The 15,782-nt window shown below is 34.9% G+C and overlaps 1 protein-coding gene across 36 annotated transcripts in view; it reads left to right on the top strand.

The window, feature by feature from the left end:
* Positions 1-6,144: 6,144 nt before the first annotated feature.
* LOC18429230 (uncharacterized) overlaps positions 6,145-15,782 on the top strand; it is a 59,407-nt gene continuing 49,769 nt past the window's right edge. For 14 of the 36 annotated variants that reach the window (XR_016051603.1, XR_016051591.1, XR_016051601.1 and 11 more), the window contains exon 1: positions 6,145-6,577. Coding sequence is in view for 5 of the 36 variants with exons in the window: in XM_088861242.1 (XP_088717368.1) it covers positions 6,575-6,577 (3 nt within the window). In the remaining 31 variants the exon portion in view is untranslated. Of the gene's footprint in view, positions 6,578-7,286; positions 7,397-15,210; positions 15,343-15,782 lie in introns of those variants that run through there. The other 22 variants (XR_016051593.1, XR_016051604.1, XR_016051592.1 and 19 more) reach the window with 7 other exon arrangements.

The raw sequence follows: 15,782 nt of genomic DNA, 5'->3' as shown, positions 1-15,782 counted from the left end.
ATTATTTTTTTCAACTGCATAGATAGTACAATTAGGATTTCTTTTATTATTAATGTCTATGGGTGGAAGAGGTTACATCCACAAAATTTAGGATAGTAAATTAATTCTTAGTGGGGTAAATGGACATTATGCTTCCATATGAGCATACTGATAATTTACTCCCTTTGTTTTCAAGCATGAGACAATATTTACTCCTGGTATGAATCAGTGTGCATCTAAGTTTTTCAAGTAAATCTATCCTTGGGATACAAGAAAATAGAGGATCGAAAAAATATATCTGGCTACTATAAATACACAAGTATTGTGACATCCAAAGCACAATAATTACATCTTTTCTAGAGAGAAAAAGTTCTCAAACACTATAATAGGAAGTACTTCACAGTCAATAGAGGAAACAAGATCCTAGTAGAGAAAATGCTTTTGCTCTATCGTCTTCGCCCAATATGATTGCTCAATGCACTAGTTAGATGAATAGTTGTAATACTTCGATCCTTAGCCACAACTATGAAAACAGTTCGTTAGTTGCAACAACCGGTTACTAACAATCACACGGTTCAATACATGTCTCTTTGGGTTCATCACACTCCATACAACGCGTCTTCACTGGTGGCGCTCAAGATATCAGAGCACACCAAGTCACTAGAGCCGGTACTAAGTCATTGGAGCCAAATCGCTAGAAACACCGCTTGTTCCACTGATGGCTTTGCCTATAGCTGTAAAAAGATATATTTTGCAATGATACGAGCGTGTGAAGTGTAAAGTGCAAAAGGTGCCATCAAAACACCTTTGTGTTCTGAACCCATAGCTGTAAAAAGATACATTTTGTGATGATATAAGTGTGTGAAGTGTAAAGTGCAAAATACGTGTGCGAAGTGTAAAGTGCAAAATACGTCATCAATGTACCCTTACGCTCTCACATACATATATGCCTATTTTTTCTTTATAATTTGAAATACAAGTGAAGAGAATATCTCTATATTTAGGCATAACTTCCTCGATACTATTCATCAATATATAATAAATAAGCCATTATTTCTCTCTACAAATAAGACAAAATATATTTTTTAAAATATCATAATACAAAAGAGATCATTTTGAAACAGTTACGAGTATTTTTCATAACAAAATACAACAAATTTCAGTACTATAAATTCTTAAAAAAGTGGTGCATATCGAATAAATCTATAAACACTTGAAAATTGACAACCTAGATAATGTATTTCAAGATACACTATCTTTAAGAGTTAAAAATCTTTTTCTACATCCATGCATATTGAGTTCGAGATAAATTGTAAGACTTTTTATATCAGCACAATCGTTTTTATCAAAATTTTGAGGTGAACCTTGCTTCTGCATTACTACTAGCTTGACACTTTATACAAACTTTTATCTTTTTTATTGAGATTTACGTGATACATCCCTAAATTTTGAGCTCATAAATACTCCTAGCTGGGAATTTACCCGAGGAAGGAAACAAACATTAGGCTGATGTGAGAGCAGAAAATCATTTCAAGTAACCTTTTCTCTGCCCACTTTACTAATCAAGGATTTGGGTGTTCCACGGTTTTGATGCAAATTTTGACCTCTCAACATTCCCGATATTCTTAGGAACTCTCTCTCTCCTCTATGCCTTCTCACTCTTAGATGGCAGCTTTGAAGGGAGAGGAAGTCGGTTTTGCAGGAATAAAAATAAATATGGGATTTTCAATAGTTCGCATATGGGATTTTCAATAGTTCACAATTGATCCTACATGGAAATTATTTAAATTGGGTGTGAATTTTGAAAGTAATTTTATTATTTATTTATTTTATTCTTTATCATTACCAAATATATTGTTGATATTTTCACTAAAAAATAATGGTAAATATGAAATAAAATTTTATATTTATTATTATTATTATTATTACAAATGCCTATTTTTTAGTAAATATTTAAAAAATGTCCTGATATGACAAATATATTTTTTATCTTTTAGTGAAAATATCACTAATTTCCTTTTTACTAACAAAAATGCTCTTACTTATTGTATAGTCATGGAATGAAAGAGGGTTACTTTAAGTAATTTCTGCCGTTCACACCCTTTTCTAAATGTAGCCTACAAGGTTTGATAGTGAAAAAGCCTTATATATGTCTATATGTGTGTAATAGCATATTACACTTGCTTGCAAATAATTTGAATTCACTCTACATAGGTATCTCTATAACCATGATTTTTATCTATCTAATGGCATCTTGACCATGTCCTTTATCTTAGTCTTTTATATCTAGTCATACCCTTTTCTATCTCTAGCTCCGCTCTCTATAACTACACTCATTTTTTTTCTAACAGCGATATCAATATGTCTTATTTCTCTCTCTAAACACCTTTTTCTATCTTTATCATGTTCTCTGTTCTTCTTCGAGGTCAATTAATAGAATTTTGTGGACTTGGCACGTAACTAAAAATCAATATATATGCATGAAAATGCATGAAGGTAGTTTCATACTATTTGAAATAACTTGTGACCATCCTCCATCTATGAAGTAGTCACCCAAGAGTATATAGGTAATTTTACTTTCTACAAAATGTGGGTTTTTATATTAAAAGTGCAGTTTGTATAGAGCCTAGGCTCTAAACAATCAAATTAGAGCCTACCTTCAAATAGTATTGAGAAATGTGGTTTCAATATTGGAAATCTTTGTGACAGCCTTAAAATACATTTTCATCTTTATTTATAAAGTTTAAAGCTTTAAAAATAGTATAGATAGACATATCTATGAAAACTTTAAAATATTGAAAATTAACTGTTAAAAAATGCATTACAAAACACACTTTTTTTAAAACTTGAAATCCATTTTTTTTTCTCATGTCCATGCATCTTGGTGTCAAGATGATCAATTTGATGATATTTGGGCATCAAAACATCCTCTTCTAGTGAAATTTTTGAGAGAGGGTCAAATTTCATTGTTTGGAGACTCGGCTTTATATAAACTTTTCCCTTATATTAAGGAATAGTTTTATACAAGTCAGCGGTGCAAGAGGCTGTTGACCCACGAATATCCATCTTCAGATGGACGGCGAGTACAGTGCACCAACCAAAATAATGTATCGATGGTGCAAAAAAATCATTAAAGAAATAAGCCATTTTAAAATTTGGAATTTTTATTTGTATTCGTTCTTTTTTTTTCCTTGTTCATTATCATATTGGCATAGATCATGAATTTCTATAATCCATCTTTAAGATAAACTTTAGAGGGGGGACAAATGTGTACATATGAGTCGGCTGACTCGTAGAGACTCCATTCTTATATTAATCTTATGTAAATTATTGTTCAGAATAGTGTAATGTATCAATTTTTTTATGGCAATGTATTATGCTACCCACTTCTGTCAAATTTATTTTTAAAAAATATCCATCTTAAGTAAACTAGTGCTTACAGCAGTGCAAATATGTTATTTTTGTGGTGACACTATATTTTGCTACACCACTCAACTTGTGTGAAATTTACTTTAAATAAACTAGCATAAATATAGAATTCATTTAAACTGGATATATTGTTCCATTATAGAGTTTAAAGGAAAGGATGGCAATGGGCCAAGTTGCCCGGTTTGCCCGACTTTAAAAACTAGGGAGGGTCCGAGCCACAACCCCCCCATAAATTAAATTAATGGTCAAACCACAACTTCACTTGTTAATTCTTATTGAAGTTTATCATTTTCTTCATTGAAGTTCAGCTTATAAAAAAATCTTGTTTATTATTAAAAAAAATATCAGTAGCTCCATTTGGACACTCATCAAAGATTGGTGGCAACTGCCCTAAGTAGTGTGCTAAAACCTCTCGTCAGAATCTATAATTGCATAACTAGATTGGTAATTGGCTTGGATCGAACCGGTTCTAAAAAAGTATTGGTTATGGCTTTTTGCCCTTTGCCTAAACTCCCTCTCATACTTTTTCGTATTTTTATTGATTGTAAGTAAACTACTATTTAGAGCAGTACAGTGTATGTATTTTTTGTGGTGACGCTATGTTGTGTTATTTAGTTAACTTTTATAAAAAATAGTTTTAAAAAATTGATATAAATGTAGAACTTATTTAAATTGCAGATTGTTTGATTATAGAGTTTTAAGCACTTGTCAGTTTAATTGCTTTAAGGTTGAAAAATAGACGTTCTTTATTGTGGTATTGCTATCTTTAATTAAAACCCATACCTAAATTTTCATCTCTATATTTATCTCAGACCTTCGATTTGTCATTATCATCATTATCATGAGAGATTTTTCCCAACTATTTGGAGTAGGTTCTACACTTTGGTCTATCATTTTGTTCTATTAAGATTTGAATACTACATAAATAAAATTAGGGAAAAATATCCTGAATGATAAGTGTACACAACATGCAATCAGCCGTTCATCCTCAACAATGGACAATGGAGATTAGCCATTGATCCCATTTTAAGACGGTATTACAGCAGTATCTAATCTGCACCGTGCGTTTATGTCAGCAATGGACCCGATACTAGACATGCAACGCGTTCCTATCTCCACCGCCCGTTTAGGAGTACTTTGTCATAAACGGTAAAGTCACGGTGTCCTTGCGTCATTGTTTAAAATTAGTGATATTTGTCCAAATTTGCTATCGTTCTGTAGATTCCTGGAAAATTTTGAGGAAAGAAATAGGAAATTGTAATGGGTGCGGTTTTTATAAGGATGCAATTTGAAACAATCCATTTAAGGCGCATCTTAAAATTTTATTATGTAATTTTGTTATAATTTTTTTAATATTATTTTAAAATATATTTTTATATTTAATTAAAAAATTTTAAATTTAAAAAGTAATTAAAATCAGTTAGATCCAATGGTTTAAAAAACGGATCGGTGACTCGGATCGGGTTTCCAAAAAACCGATCCGGATCGACGAATCGGCGATCCGGATAAAAAATCGGGTGAATCGGTCATAATAAAGCTTAAAAAAAGTTCAAAAAAATTATTAAAATTCATTATAAATATTGTTTTTTAGGAATTCAATAAAAAATAAAGGTACTCCATTAAGAATTTTAATGTTTTTGAATGAATATGCGAATATTGATATGTTCTTTCCCTGCATGAACCGCCATTCAGCATTTAATTTATAGTATTTCGTGCTCATCCCTACACTGTTGCTGTTGGGACTCGATATGTGAATAATATGGCTAGGATAGGGTGGCCTCAGAATCATCATCTCTCTCATTTTCTCTTTGAATAATATGGATTAAAAAAAAAAAATAACAAATTTTCAAAAAAATCGATCATGGATTAAAAAAAAAATCACAAATTTTCAAAAATTCTATCATGGATTACAAAAAAAAAATCACAAATTTTCAAAAAATTCAATCATGGATTACATAAAATTCGATCATGGATTACATAAAATTCGATCATGGATTACAAAAAAAAACAAACAAAAAAAACAAAACATTCAATCGTGGATTACAAAAAAAGAAAATTCGATCATGGATTACAAAAAATTCAATCATGGATTACAAAAAACTCTATCATGGGTTACAAAAAAAGCAAAAAACAAAAAATTCAATCATGGATTACAAAAAAAAAAACGAACATTTCGATCATGGATTACAAAAAAAAAACAAACATTTCGATCATGTATTACAAAACATTCGATCATGGATTACAAAAAATTCTATCATGGGTTATAAAAAAAAAAAAAAAAACAAAAAAATCGATCATGGATTACAAGAAAAGAAAACAAACATTTTGATCATGGATTACAAAAAATTCTATTATGGGTTACAAAAAACCAAAAAATTCGATCATGGATTACAAAAAAACAAAAACAATTCGATCATGGATTACAAAAAAATCGATAAAGTATTACAAAAAAATCTATCATGGATTACAAAAAAAATAAAAAAATAAAAAAAAAATAAAATAAAATTCCGTACGGACTTGCCGATTCACTGTTCGGACTCGCCGATTCCGTACAGTGAATCGGCGATTCACTGTACAGAATCGTCCGGTTCTCTAGAACCAAACGATTTCCGATTTTTTAGGCGATCCGGTCCCCTTTTCACGATTTCCGAGTCGAACCGGGCGAGTCCGGTTCGACTCGGCGTTTTTTAAAACACTGGTTAGATCTATAAATATATATGAAAATATTAAAAATATATTGATAATGTGTTGCAAGATGCACCATTTAGGAGCCTCAAAAACCTTTTTTTTTTTTATATTCATCCATCTCAATGTCGTGACGATTGATTAAAACAATATTTTTGATAAATTTTTGAAGTGCAGCTGTGATTTTACATTTTAAGGTTCCAACCTTATATAAACTTTTCCCAATTCTAATATCCATGATTTACTTTAATTATTATTCAATGTTTCAATTTTCGTTAAGAATAAAAGTAGGAGGAGGAATGCGAAATCTCTGACGCACCTTTCCACCTGAGAAAGTTGGAGAGTTCTTTCTTTCAAGTTTTATGAGAACTCACGGGAAGGGAAAAGCCCTAAAAAGAAAGCATCAAATATCGTCACGGGAAGCAAGAAGACCTAGAATCGGACCAATTTGCTCTACTTTAGTCTTCAGCACGAGCGATTTATGGTAAATCGCTTGCATGTTTTACGCATTTTAGTTCTTGCTTTTCGAGCATATCTTACCTGTAGTTTGGGAACCTTTGTGCTCGTGTTTTGTTTTTATGATTTTTGTGGATTTTGTGTGGTTCAAATGGTTGTTTGGATTGGGACTTGTTCTCCTTCCAATTGGTTTGCAGGGAGAAATAATGCAGTTATTTTCATTTTTTGGATTAGAGTTTGTTTTTTGGTCGAGTTCATTCTTTGTTTTTTGGTTGAGTTTATTCTCAATGACTTATGTTGGATGATGGAATTTTCCTTAGTAATTAATTCGGGTTATTTTCATGTAATTTCTAGCTAATTTCAACGTTAATTTCTATTTCTGATGAACACATGGGTTTCCACTATTTTTCTGTTAATTTCTGAATTTTTATATGTAGCTGTCATGTGATTGTCTGTTGAGCTTCCTGAGATTATCAGTCCCATCTTTGCCTCTCTCTCATCAACATTTTGCTGTCTCTTATGGGTTCATTGACTCTCATTTCATATCAGAAACAGGGAGAACACGACTTAGTGTAGTTGAATGCAAGAATTGTGCTAATAGTTGTGGATATGCTGCCATTCACTGAATTTGCTTAGTGCTAAATGCCTTGATCGTAATTATCAATGTCTCATATAGAATGTTTCAATTTTTTAATTTTCTTTAGAAGTTGAAATTCTTAATCATGTCTCGCATTTAGGTGGCTGACTCTATGGTTTGAGTTGTGCGTAACAAAAGTTGGAGAGTGAAAATAAATTGGGGAATGATTTTCCTTGTTAGAGGGTGGGCCACATCAAACAAGGAAAGTTGGTGAGTTCCTAACAGACTTACCTGTTTGACATAGAATAGGGTAAAGGGGGTGGAAAACCACATCTTCTTTGTCGCCATTTCTTTTTATTGAAGCCCCCCACCATTTGGTCGAAATTGGAGGTTTAAGGTCACTTTTGCATCCTCTAGCAACTGAAAGGGTGATTTGAGAGAGAGAAAAAAAATCTTGGATTTGCGATATTGTGATTTTTAAACTAGCATTTGTGGAAAGTATAAGCAAGTAGATAATTCTTCATTTCTTTGTACGAATTTATCCCTAAGAAAATGATAATTCACCTCAATATTTTTAGTGCATTCATGAAACACTGTCTTGTAATGATCTTGATTGTACTAACATTGTCACAGAAAAGAGGTATGGGATATGATAGTTGCACACCTATGTCTGTTAATTAGAATCAACACTATTTCATTGTATATTGATGATATGAATCGATATTCAGATTTAGCGCTAGACTTAGCAATAATTTCCTATTTCTAACTCTTCCAAGAGATGAGCATGGAACCAAATAAATTTGCAATAATCATTAAGAGACTAGTCAAAACACCTAACCAACCTGAATCTGATAAGGCACTAACTAACCTCATAAGCCATAAGACCACAATTTGGGGAGTGACAAAGGTACCGAGTAATGCGATGAACTGCATGCATGTGTGGCCCATAAACTGACTGACTGTGTTGACATCATGAATGATATCATGTCTTGTTACAGCGTGACTTAAGAGGTGTTCTCCTTAATTGCATTTAGACCGTAGGATCAGGCGACTTATCTTCCATTTGTGAACTGAACTTCACATTCAACTCGAGGAGTTTCCACTTTTTTTGTTGATTGTAAAGCGAACACATGAAATGAGGTCGAGTCACTTGTATTGGGAGAGATATCACAATTGGGAGAGCAAGCTACTTCAACGTGAGGAAGTATCAAAGGTGCTCCATATTCTTAATACGAAATTAAGTCTGAAGCTGTGTCTTGTGGAAGGAGATAACTTCGCTAGATCCCCAGTGATCACAGTGTCATCTGCACATCCTAGTAAGATGGCAATACCTTGTCGTGAGAATCAATAAACATGGAATGATCAGACCCAATCTATTTGAAGCCAGAACAAAAAACTAGTAAATCTGTCAAACCAAGTTTGAGGAACTTTTTTGAGATCATACAGAGCTTTCCGGAGTCTACACACTATGGATTTGCCAGAAATCTTGTAGCTAGGAGGAGTCATATAGACTTCCTAATGAAGGTCACATTGAAAAAGACCATTCTTCGCATCCATCTGATACAAAATTCATGTTTTAACTGCACAAGAGCAGCTCAAAGTTTGAACTGTAGTTATCTTTGCAACAAGCAAAGTTCTCTTCGTAGTCAATGCCATACTCTTGGCATACCCCTTTGCAACTGATCTTGCTTTGTATCTATCTACCTAATTTGTAGTAATCTACTGAAATATCTGCCTTGGTTTTTCTAGTGTACACCTACTTGCAACCTACAGCTTGCTTACCCAAGGGAAGAGGGACAATATTGCTGGTTTTATTTGGGTTGAGAGCATCAATCTCTTTCTATATTGCTTGATGCCAACAAGCTCGGGAAGAGGGCTCAAATAGGAGGAAGGGAATTTTTTTCTTTTTTCTTGGAATGGATTGCTGCAAGAAAAGCACTAAAGATGTGGAATAGCAGGAGTAATTTGCAACGCAAGCGTGTTATTTAATTTTGTTGGCCTGAAGTGGAAGATGTTGTATTGGTGGAGGATAATGTGATGCTTCTATTTAGTGAGATGAATGTACAATCAGAACATGTAGTGTAGGAGAAGAGCACATGAAGAATTATTTTCCTGAGAGCATGCATTTTCATGAGAATTTTGAATGGAAGGTGAAGAAGGAACATCAAGGGGAACAGGGATTCCTCAAGCTTTAAAATGACAAATGACTATATGGAAGCCACACATCTTCTTTTGAGTGAAAAGGAACATTTTCTACAAAAGTAACATATCGAGTTTCTCCCAAGTAATATATCGTGCAATAAGAAGTCTTTGGCTTGATGGATCAGAACAACAGTATTCTTTGAAATGGCACATATTCAAGAAAAATACATTTAGAGAATGTACAATCTAGTTAAGATCGGTCTAAACTTGGGATGAGAGCGAACCACGAGCATCCAAGTACCTAAGTCTAGAATAATAAGGGGATTTTCTTGTTAGTTTTTTAATGGGAGAAGTTGTTTTATTTGATAGAAATGACACTCATCTATTAAGATAAACTGAAGTCAGAAATGGGCCTTTGCCTAAAAATTCTGGGAACATTCATTGAGGATGAAAGAGTTCTAGCAATTTCTGCTAAACCATTTTGTTGAGTAGTGAGTGGACAAGCTCTATGATGAACAATTCAACTGGATTTGAGATAAATTTTGAAATCACTAAATAAATATTTGTGCCCTGAATTTAAATGAAGAGCCTTTATTTTTGCATCAAATTGTGTGGTTAACATCTCAGAAGATTTAAAATTTGAACAAACTTCATTTTTGTCGTATACTAGATAAATCCATGTATACCTAGAATATTCATCAAAAAACGAATATATTAATTATAAACATGAAAGGCACATGAAAAGCATGTGATAATGGAAATTTTTTTTTAAGAGAGAAGGGTCCAACCCAGGAATCGGGCTTGGGCTTGAGTGGTTAGCAGCGCTACATCTTAAGTTCGATTCCTACCATTGAACTATCCGAGAGAGGGAGGGAGAGAGGCTCCAACAGTAGAAATATGTAATTTAGAAGAAAGCAGTTTGGACTATCAGATATTTGGTAAGAGTTTGAGAGAGAGGTTCCAACCTCAGATATAGGTTATTTAGAAGAAAGAAGTTTGGACTTTAGATTATAAGATATTTGGTAGGAGTTTTGAGTGAAGAAAGTAGATGATGCAGCACAGAGTATTGATGGACAAGATTACAGAAATAGGGCTGGAAATTCAATCGGTTCAATAAAAGTGGAGCTCAAGGTGCTGCGATTGAGTAAAGTATCTCTACAACGATAAAATCAGCAAAACTAAATTCTTACTTCTATTTCAAAGTTTAAAATAACCATTCTGCGGAACCTTTTTTTTTGTGTTATAAACCTTAATTATAACAATGTACCAAACTACCCCTATTCGGCAAATAAATTCCAAACAAAGCCTCCAAAGTGCTATGCCACCCCCAAACAACATTAAAAATCCAAAGAAGTCCTTCCTCAGTCTGTCAATAAAATAGAAATTTGAGGATGGGTCAGCATGAGTCCACAAGACTAAATATGACTTACCAGTCATATGATTTGAGGCACGCAAATCAATTATCCAAGCACTCATGGTTTTACCTGATGTTGATGGTACTTAGAAAGATTGGAGAAGCTCTTGGATTGGCTGGAGTTGCTATTGACAGTACGAATTGGGCAAACTAGGCACAGTGGTGGATGTTGGTACCGTAGTAGAAGTAGATGAAGTATCAATAGGAGCAAGCGCAACAGGATTTTTCCATTTGGAATTGACGTATTTTTCATTTATGGTAGTCTGGAATCATGTGTCCTGGCTTTCTGCAATAGTGACATATCACTTTAGCTTGGTTAGCTAGTTCGCAAGCCTGAATTTCTTGGACTTTAGCCATAGAAAAAGTGATTTGCAGCAAGTAGGGTCTCAGTGGATGGTAAAACTGAACCACCTTAATGCGATTGGAGACAACACTCTGGTCTCTCTTGCATGCACGTTGGCCACAACTTTCAGGGACTGGCATCCGATTAATTATAGAGGATCTGACATTCTCAAATTCTGTTCAAAGGGCCATTAAGAATCAGGACTGGTGCAATTCGTTTTTATATTTTTGAAATTCAGAGATGGAAGTACCAGAAAATTTGTGGATTTATCATATTTTGTTGATTCCGTAAAAAGCGAAGTCTCAAATGAAAATCTAAAACAGACATATCTTCTTAAACAAGAATATGAGTATCATGCTGCAACTGATAGAAATGAGTTGAACCATTTTGACAAAAAATATTCTTTGGACGGTTCTAGATTTTAAAGGCGGTAGAAAATGACATAATAGAATATTGAAATGGGGTTCAAGAGGAGAATAAGATGGCAATCATTTTGGCATCCAAAATCTTCCGAATCAGCACATTCTTCGTAACAAATGCCCATGTGGAGTAGTTTTAAGATGTTTATTTAGGGACAGCACTGCAGTAGGTACTAGCAAATCCTATTTTTGTATCCATTAAAATAGACAGATTGAAGAGCTAGAGTAGACTTCAGGAAGAAATGCCCTAGAATCTGATATGGGTTTAAAATCAAGGAGATGAGGCAGATCTATGTTTTGAAATCAAGAAGGAGATGAGACAGATCCAGGATTTGAAAACCTAGAAGAAGATGAGGTGTATCAAGGGTTTTCAAGCAAGGGGCTCTAATATCATGACAAAAGTTAGAGAGCAAATAAATTGGGAAGGATTTTCCTTATTTGAAGGATCCCTCAATGGGCTATATGTACAGGGTGCGGTTTGTATAGAGCCTAGGCTCTAAACAATCAAATTAGAGCCGACCTTCAAATAGTGTTGAGAAATGTGGGTTCAATACTGGAAATCTTTGTGATAGCTTTAAAATATATTTTCATCTTTATTTATAAAGTTTAAAGCTTCAAAAATAGCGTACATCGACAGATCTATGAAAACTTGAAAGTCTTGAAAATTGACGGTCCAAAAATACGGTACAAAATACACTATTTCCAAAACTTGAAATCCATTTTTTTCTCATGTCCATGCATCTTGATATCGTGATGATCAATTTGAGGATATTTGGGCATCAAAACAACCTCTTCTAGTGAAAATTTTGAGGTTTGCTCTTATTTGATTGTTTAGAGCCTCGGCTCTATGTAAACTTTTCCCATATGTGCAAGTCTGTATACAATCCCAGTTGTTAGCAGAATGAGCCATGGATTACAGTCCCTTCTTTATAAATAAATGTATCAGGTGGTAAAGAATGAAAGAATGCAAATAAAAAAAAATACAATGATACCCTTGTGTTTTCTTTATCTTTGTTATCATTGAGCTGAGGTCCGGTTCTTTTACAATATGAAACCGTTATGTTAGGTAAGTTAGTGTCACTTGAAGCATTATTTTGGATGCTTGCTGTTTAGAAATGTATGAGGTTCTCATTATTGATGTATAATAGGTGCTTGCTATTCTTTTGAGCCTAGCTAACCATGGTTGAAGCTTAGCTTAAACATGAGAATGGAGCTCATCAGCAGAATGAGCAAGTGGTCCAAGCCTCACACCCCAAACAGGTCCAACGCCTTTCTGTTTTGAACTCATGTGATGGAGGATAAGAAATTGCCACACCATATCTAAGAGTGGTGATTTCTTTCCATATCCAGGGTTGGGTGGTTTCAGGTTATCTAGGAAGCTACGACTTTTCAAATTACAGCCTAAATTATTGAGTAGGGACTCATTTGGTGCGGTTAACGATAAGATGGATGCTTTAATAGAAGACATTGCAAAATAGATCGTCCAGAGGAAGATTATTGGAAATAGAGATAGCTTGACACTCTAAAGCCAGAACAAAGGTCCAAAATGTGTCAAGCATGAGGACATATGCTGGCATCATTGATCTGTAGTTAAATGGCTTAAGCAAGGAGATCAAAACACCGTCTTTTTCCATCACATAGCGAACTCCAAAAGAAGATGTAATTCAATTATGAGTGTCACACTTAGAGGTATTGATGATGATGTTGGATTTTGGCTGCTCACATAGACTTCTTCAAAGACATTTCCATCACTAGATTAGGTGTCAAAATGAACCTTATCCCTGAAATATTTGATATGATATCTGACTCATCAGCTTCCTGGCTTGAACAACCTTTTAACTTAGAAGAGATCAAGAAAGTAGTCTTTAATTCACCAACGGACACAATGCCCTGCCCAGATGGTTGTCCTATAGCCCTTTCTCAAAGCTTGTGGGACAAGATGCAGGAGATTGTCTTTCAGGTACTTACTGAGTTTCATGACAAAGGTAGCATTCGTAAGGCTGTGAATGCAACTTTCATTGCTTGAATCACAAAGGTGTCATTCAGGGACTGCTTTTAAGTGTGCCATGCTACAGGAATAGAATCATGGTTTCCCACCTGAAACATGGAGACGCCACCTTGATTATCTGCCAACATGCTGTTCAGTGGCTCTTCCTAAACAGTTTTGAAGTCTACTTTGGCTTACATGTCACCTTTCACAAAACTACACCCCTTGGTGTTGGAGTGGCTGATTATGGCCTGAATATGCTAGCGTCCTGTTTCGGCTGCAATGCTGATACTTTAACTTCAAAATACCTTGATCTGTGCCTGCGTTCTGGTTTGCGCGCGAAAGAGTGGTGGAATGGGGTGATTGCAAGGGTTCAGCTTTACCTTGTTATTTGGAAGAGGTGCTATTTATCATTGGGGGCAGGATCACCCTTTCCAAGCCTAGCCTTAACAACCTCCCTTTATATTCCATGTCCTTATGCAAAATCCCATCTAGCCTCATCACATGGATTTAAAGGAGCCAACAAGATTTCATTTCAAAGGAAGTCTAAAAATTTAAGCTTGTCGAGTCAGAAAAGGTGAGGGGTATACAGGCATTGCTGCGCAAATGTTGGTGGATGCTAGGGGAAGCTCAATTGCAGCATCAGCTGCGGAAGCAAGTCCAGAGATTCAAGTATGCTCTAAACTGTGGGCTGGGGGACTGTAACTTTCATGTTGTGCATCATGGGAGCTCTGGTTTTTGGAAAGTATTGGACCACTGAAGACTATCTTTATTTAACCTATTTGGTTCTCAGTGGTTAGTGGGGCCTGTATTAATGTTTGGAAGGATTTATGGATTGGAGATTCAAGACTGGCTGAATCATTCTCCAATACATTCTCTATTTCTGATATTCAGGAGGCTTCTGTAAGCTCTTGCTATGATTGCATATGGGGGTAGTCATCTGGTGCTCTACCTTTTGTCATAATTACGTGATATGAGATGATCACATTCCAAGTACTCTTGGCTGCACTCAATCAGGTTGTTATACCATCTCAATGAGAAGACATTGGAATCTGGCCTCCAAAATTTTCTGGGATATTCACCATTCATCGAGGCCTTGCTAGATTCTTCCATGCCTAAATTGACCACTAGGAAGCCATGCGCTATAACTACACCCCTGAGAACTGGGGCTCATGGTTGGCTAGTGATTCATGACAAGATCTTAATGGTCAACCATCATATTTGCCAAGGAATTATGATACCCAACAGATGTATTATCTCTGTAAGCTTGACGGCAAAACTGTCCATCATCTGTTTGTAGCACCAACGAGTTGGCCAGCATGTTTTTTAGACTTAATATGTTTACTTGATTTACCTTGGGTGTATCCTAGCTCGGTATAAATCCTTTTTAGGTGATGCTTTTGGTTGCCTCTCTTCCACTCCGGTAATCTTTTGTGGTGCTTATCCATTTTGGCAATTATCTGGAGATTATGGTTAGAGTGTAACTAATGAACATTTGAGGGCAAATGTTTGAGTTTGGAGTCTTTGACAGAAAAATAGACGCTAATATTCTCAGCTGGAGTAGAGGTAGGATAGGATTTTGTAGATTTGCAGTGGTTGATTTCTTAATAAATTTGAGAAAATTGCTTGCAAAAAAGTACACGCGTTTTCTTCGGTTCGGAACATGCATTACGAGGCTCGGTTATAGTTAAGTTTTAATGGTAGTTCATTTGAAACTCAGGCCTGTATTTGGAGGGCTGTATTGAAATTTGAAGGGTATGATTGTCCTTTTGTGCCCAGGACCTGCTGGAATCTGTGATGCCACCACTGTAGAGGGCCTTGCACCCTTAAAGAGTTTGAGTCTTTACAATAAAGATTGGGGACCGCTAGTCATTGAAGGAAGTCCTGGAAACACTATTCAGTGACCTGCAAGTTAGTTTTTTGCCCATGGCATCTCGACAACATTTTTGCTTTGCCCATGGCATCTTAACAACATTTTTGCTTAGATGTTTGATTGTATTTCGGAATCTTGATCATGTTCCTTCATCTGCAGCATCTAGTAATTCAATTCAATGCTTATATATTGCAATATGTTCGAACCCCAGTGTATGGTTTTGAGATTCATCACATTTTGTAAAGTTTATACTTTTTAATGGTCTACAGTTGCCCTTCAAGAAAAAGTGAATGAAACACATTAACTTTTGTGTTTGGGGGAGTTTTAGATCGTTCAAAACCTGACTTGATTTTTCATGTCTAGCATAATCGCCTTGTAGACACCCCATTTTTAAAAACGGTAAATTCCATGATTTTTCTAATTTTAGACAACCCTTAGGACCATACTATTCCATAAGATCCTTGAATTATAGAACACC

This window comes from Amborella trichopoda, chromosome 3 (assembly GCF_054954075.1).
Source record: "Amborella trichopoda isolate Santa Cruz 75 chromosome 3, AtrichopodaSantaCruz75HAP2 v2.0, whole genome shotgun sequence".
Taxonomy (NCBI): Eukaryota; Viridiplantae; Streptophyta; class Magnoliopsida; order Amborellales; family Amborellaceae; genus Amborella; species Amborella trichopoda.
Note: the sequence above shows the minus strand (reverse complement) of the source record. Positions and strands in the feature narration are given on the sequence as shown.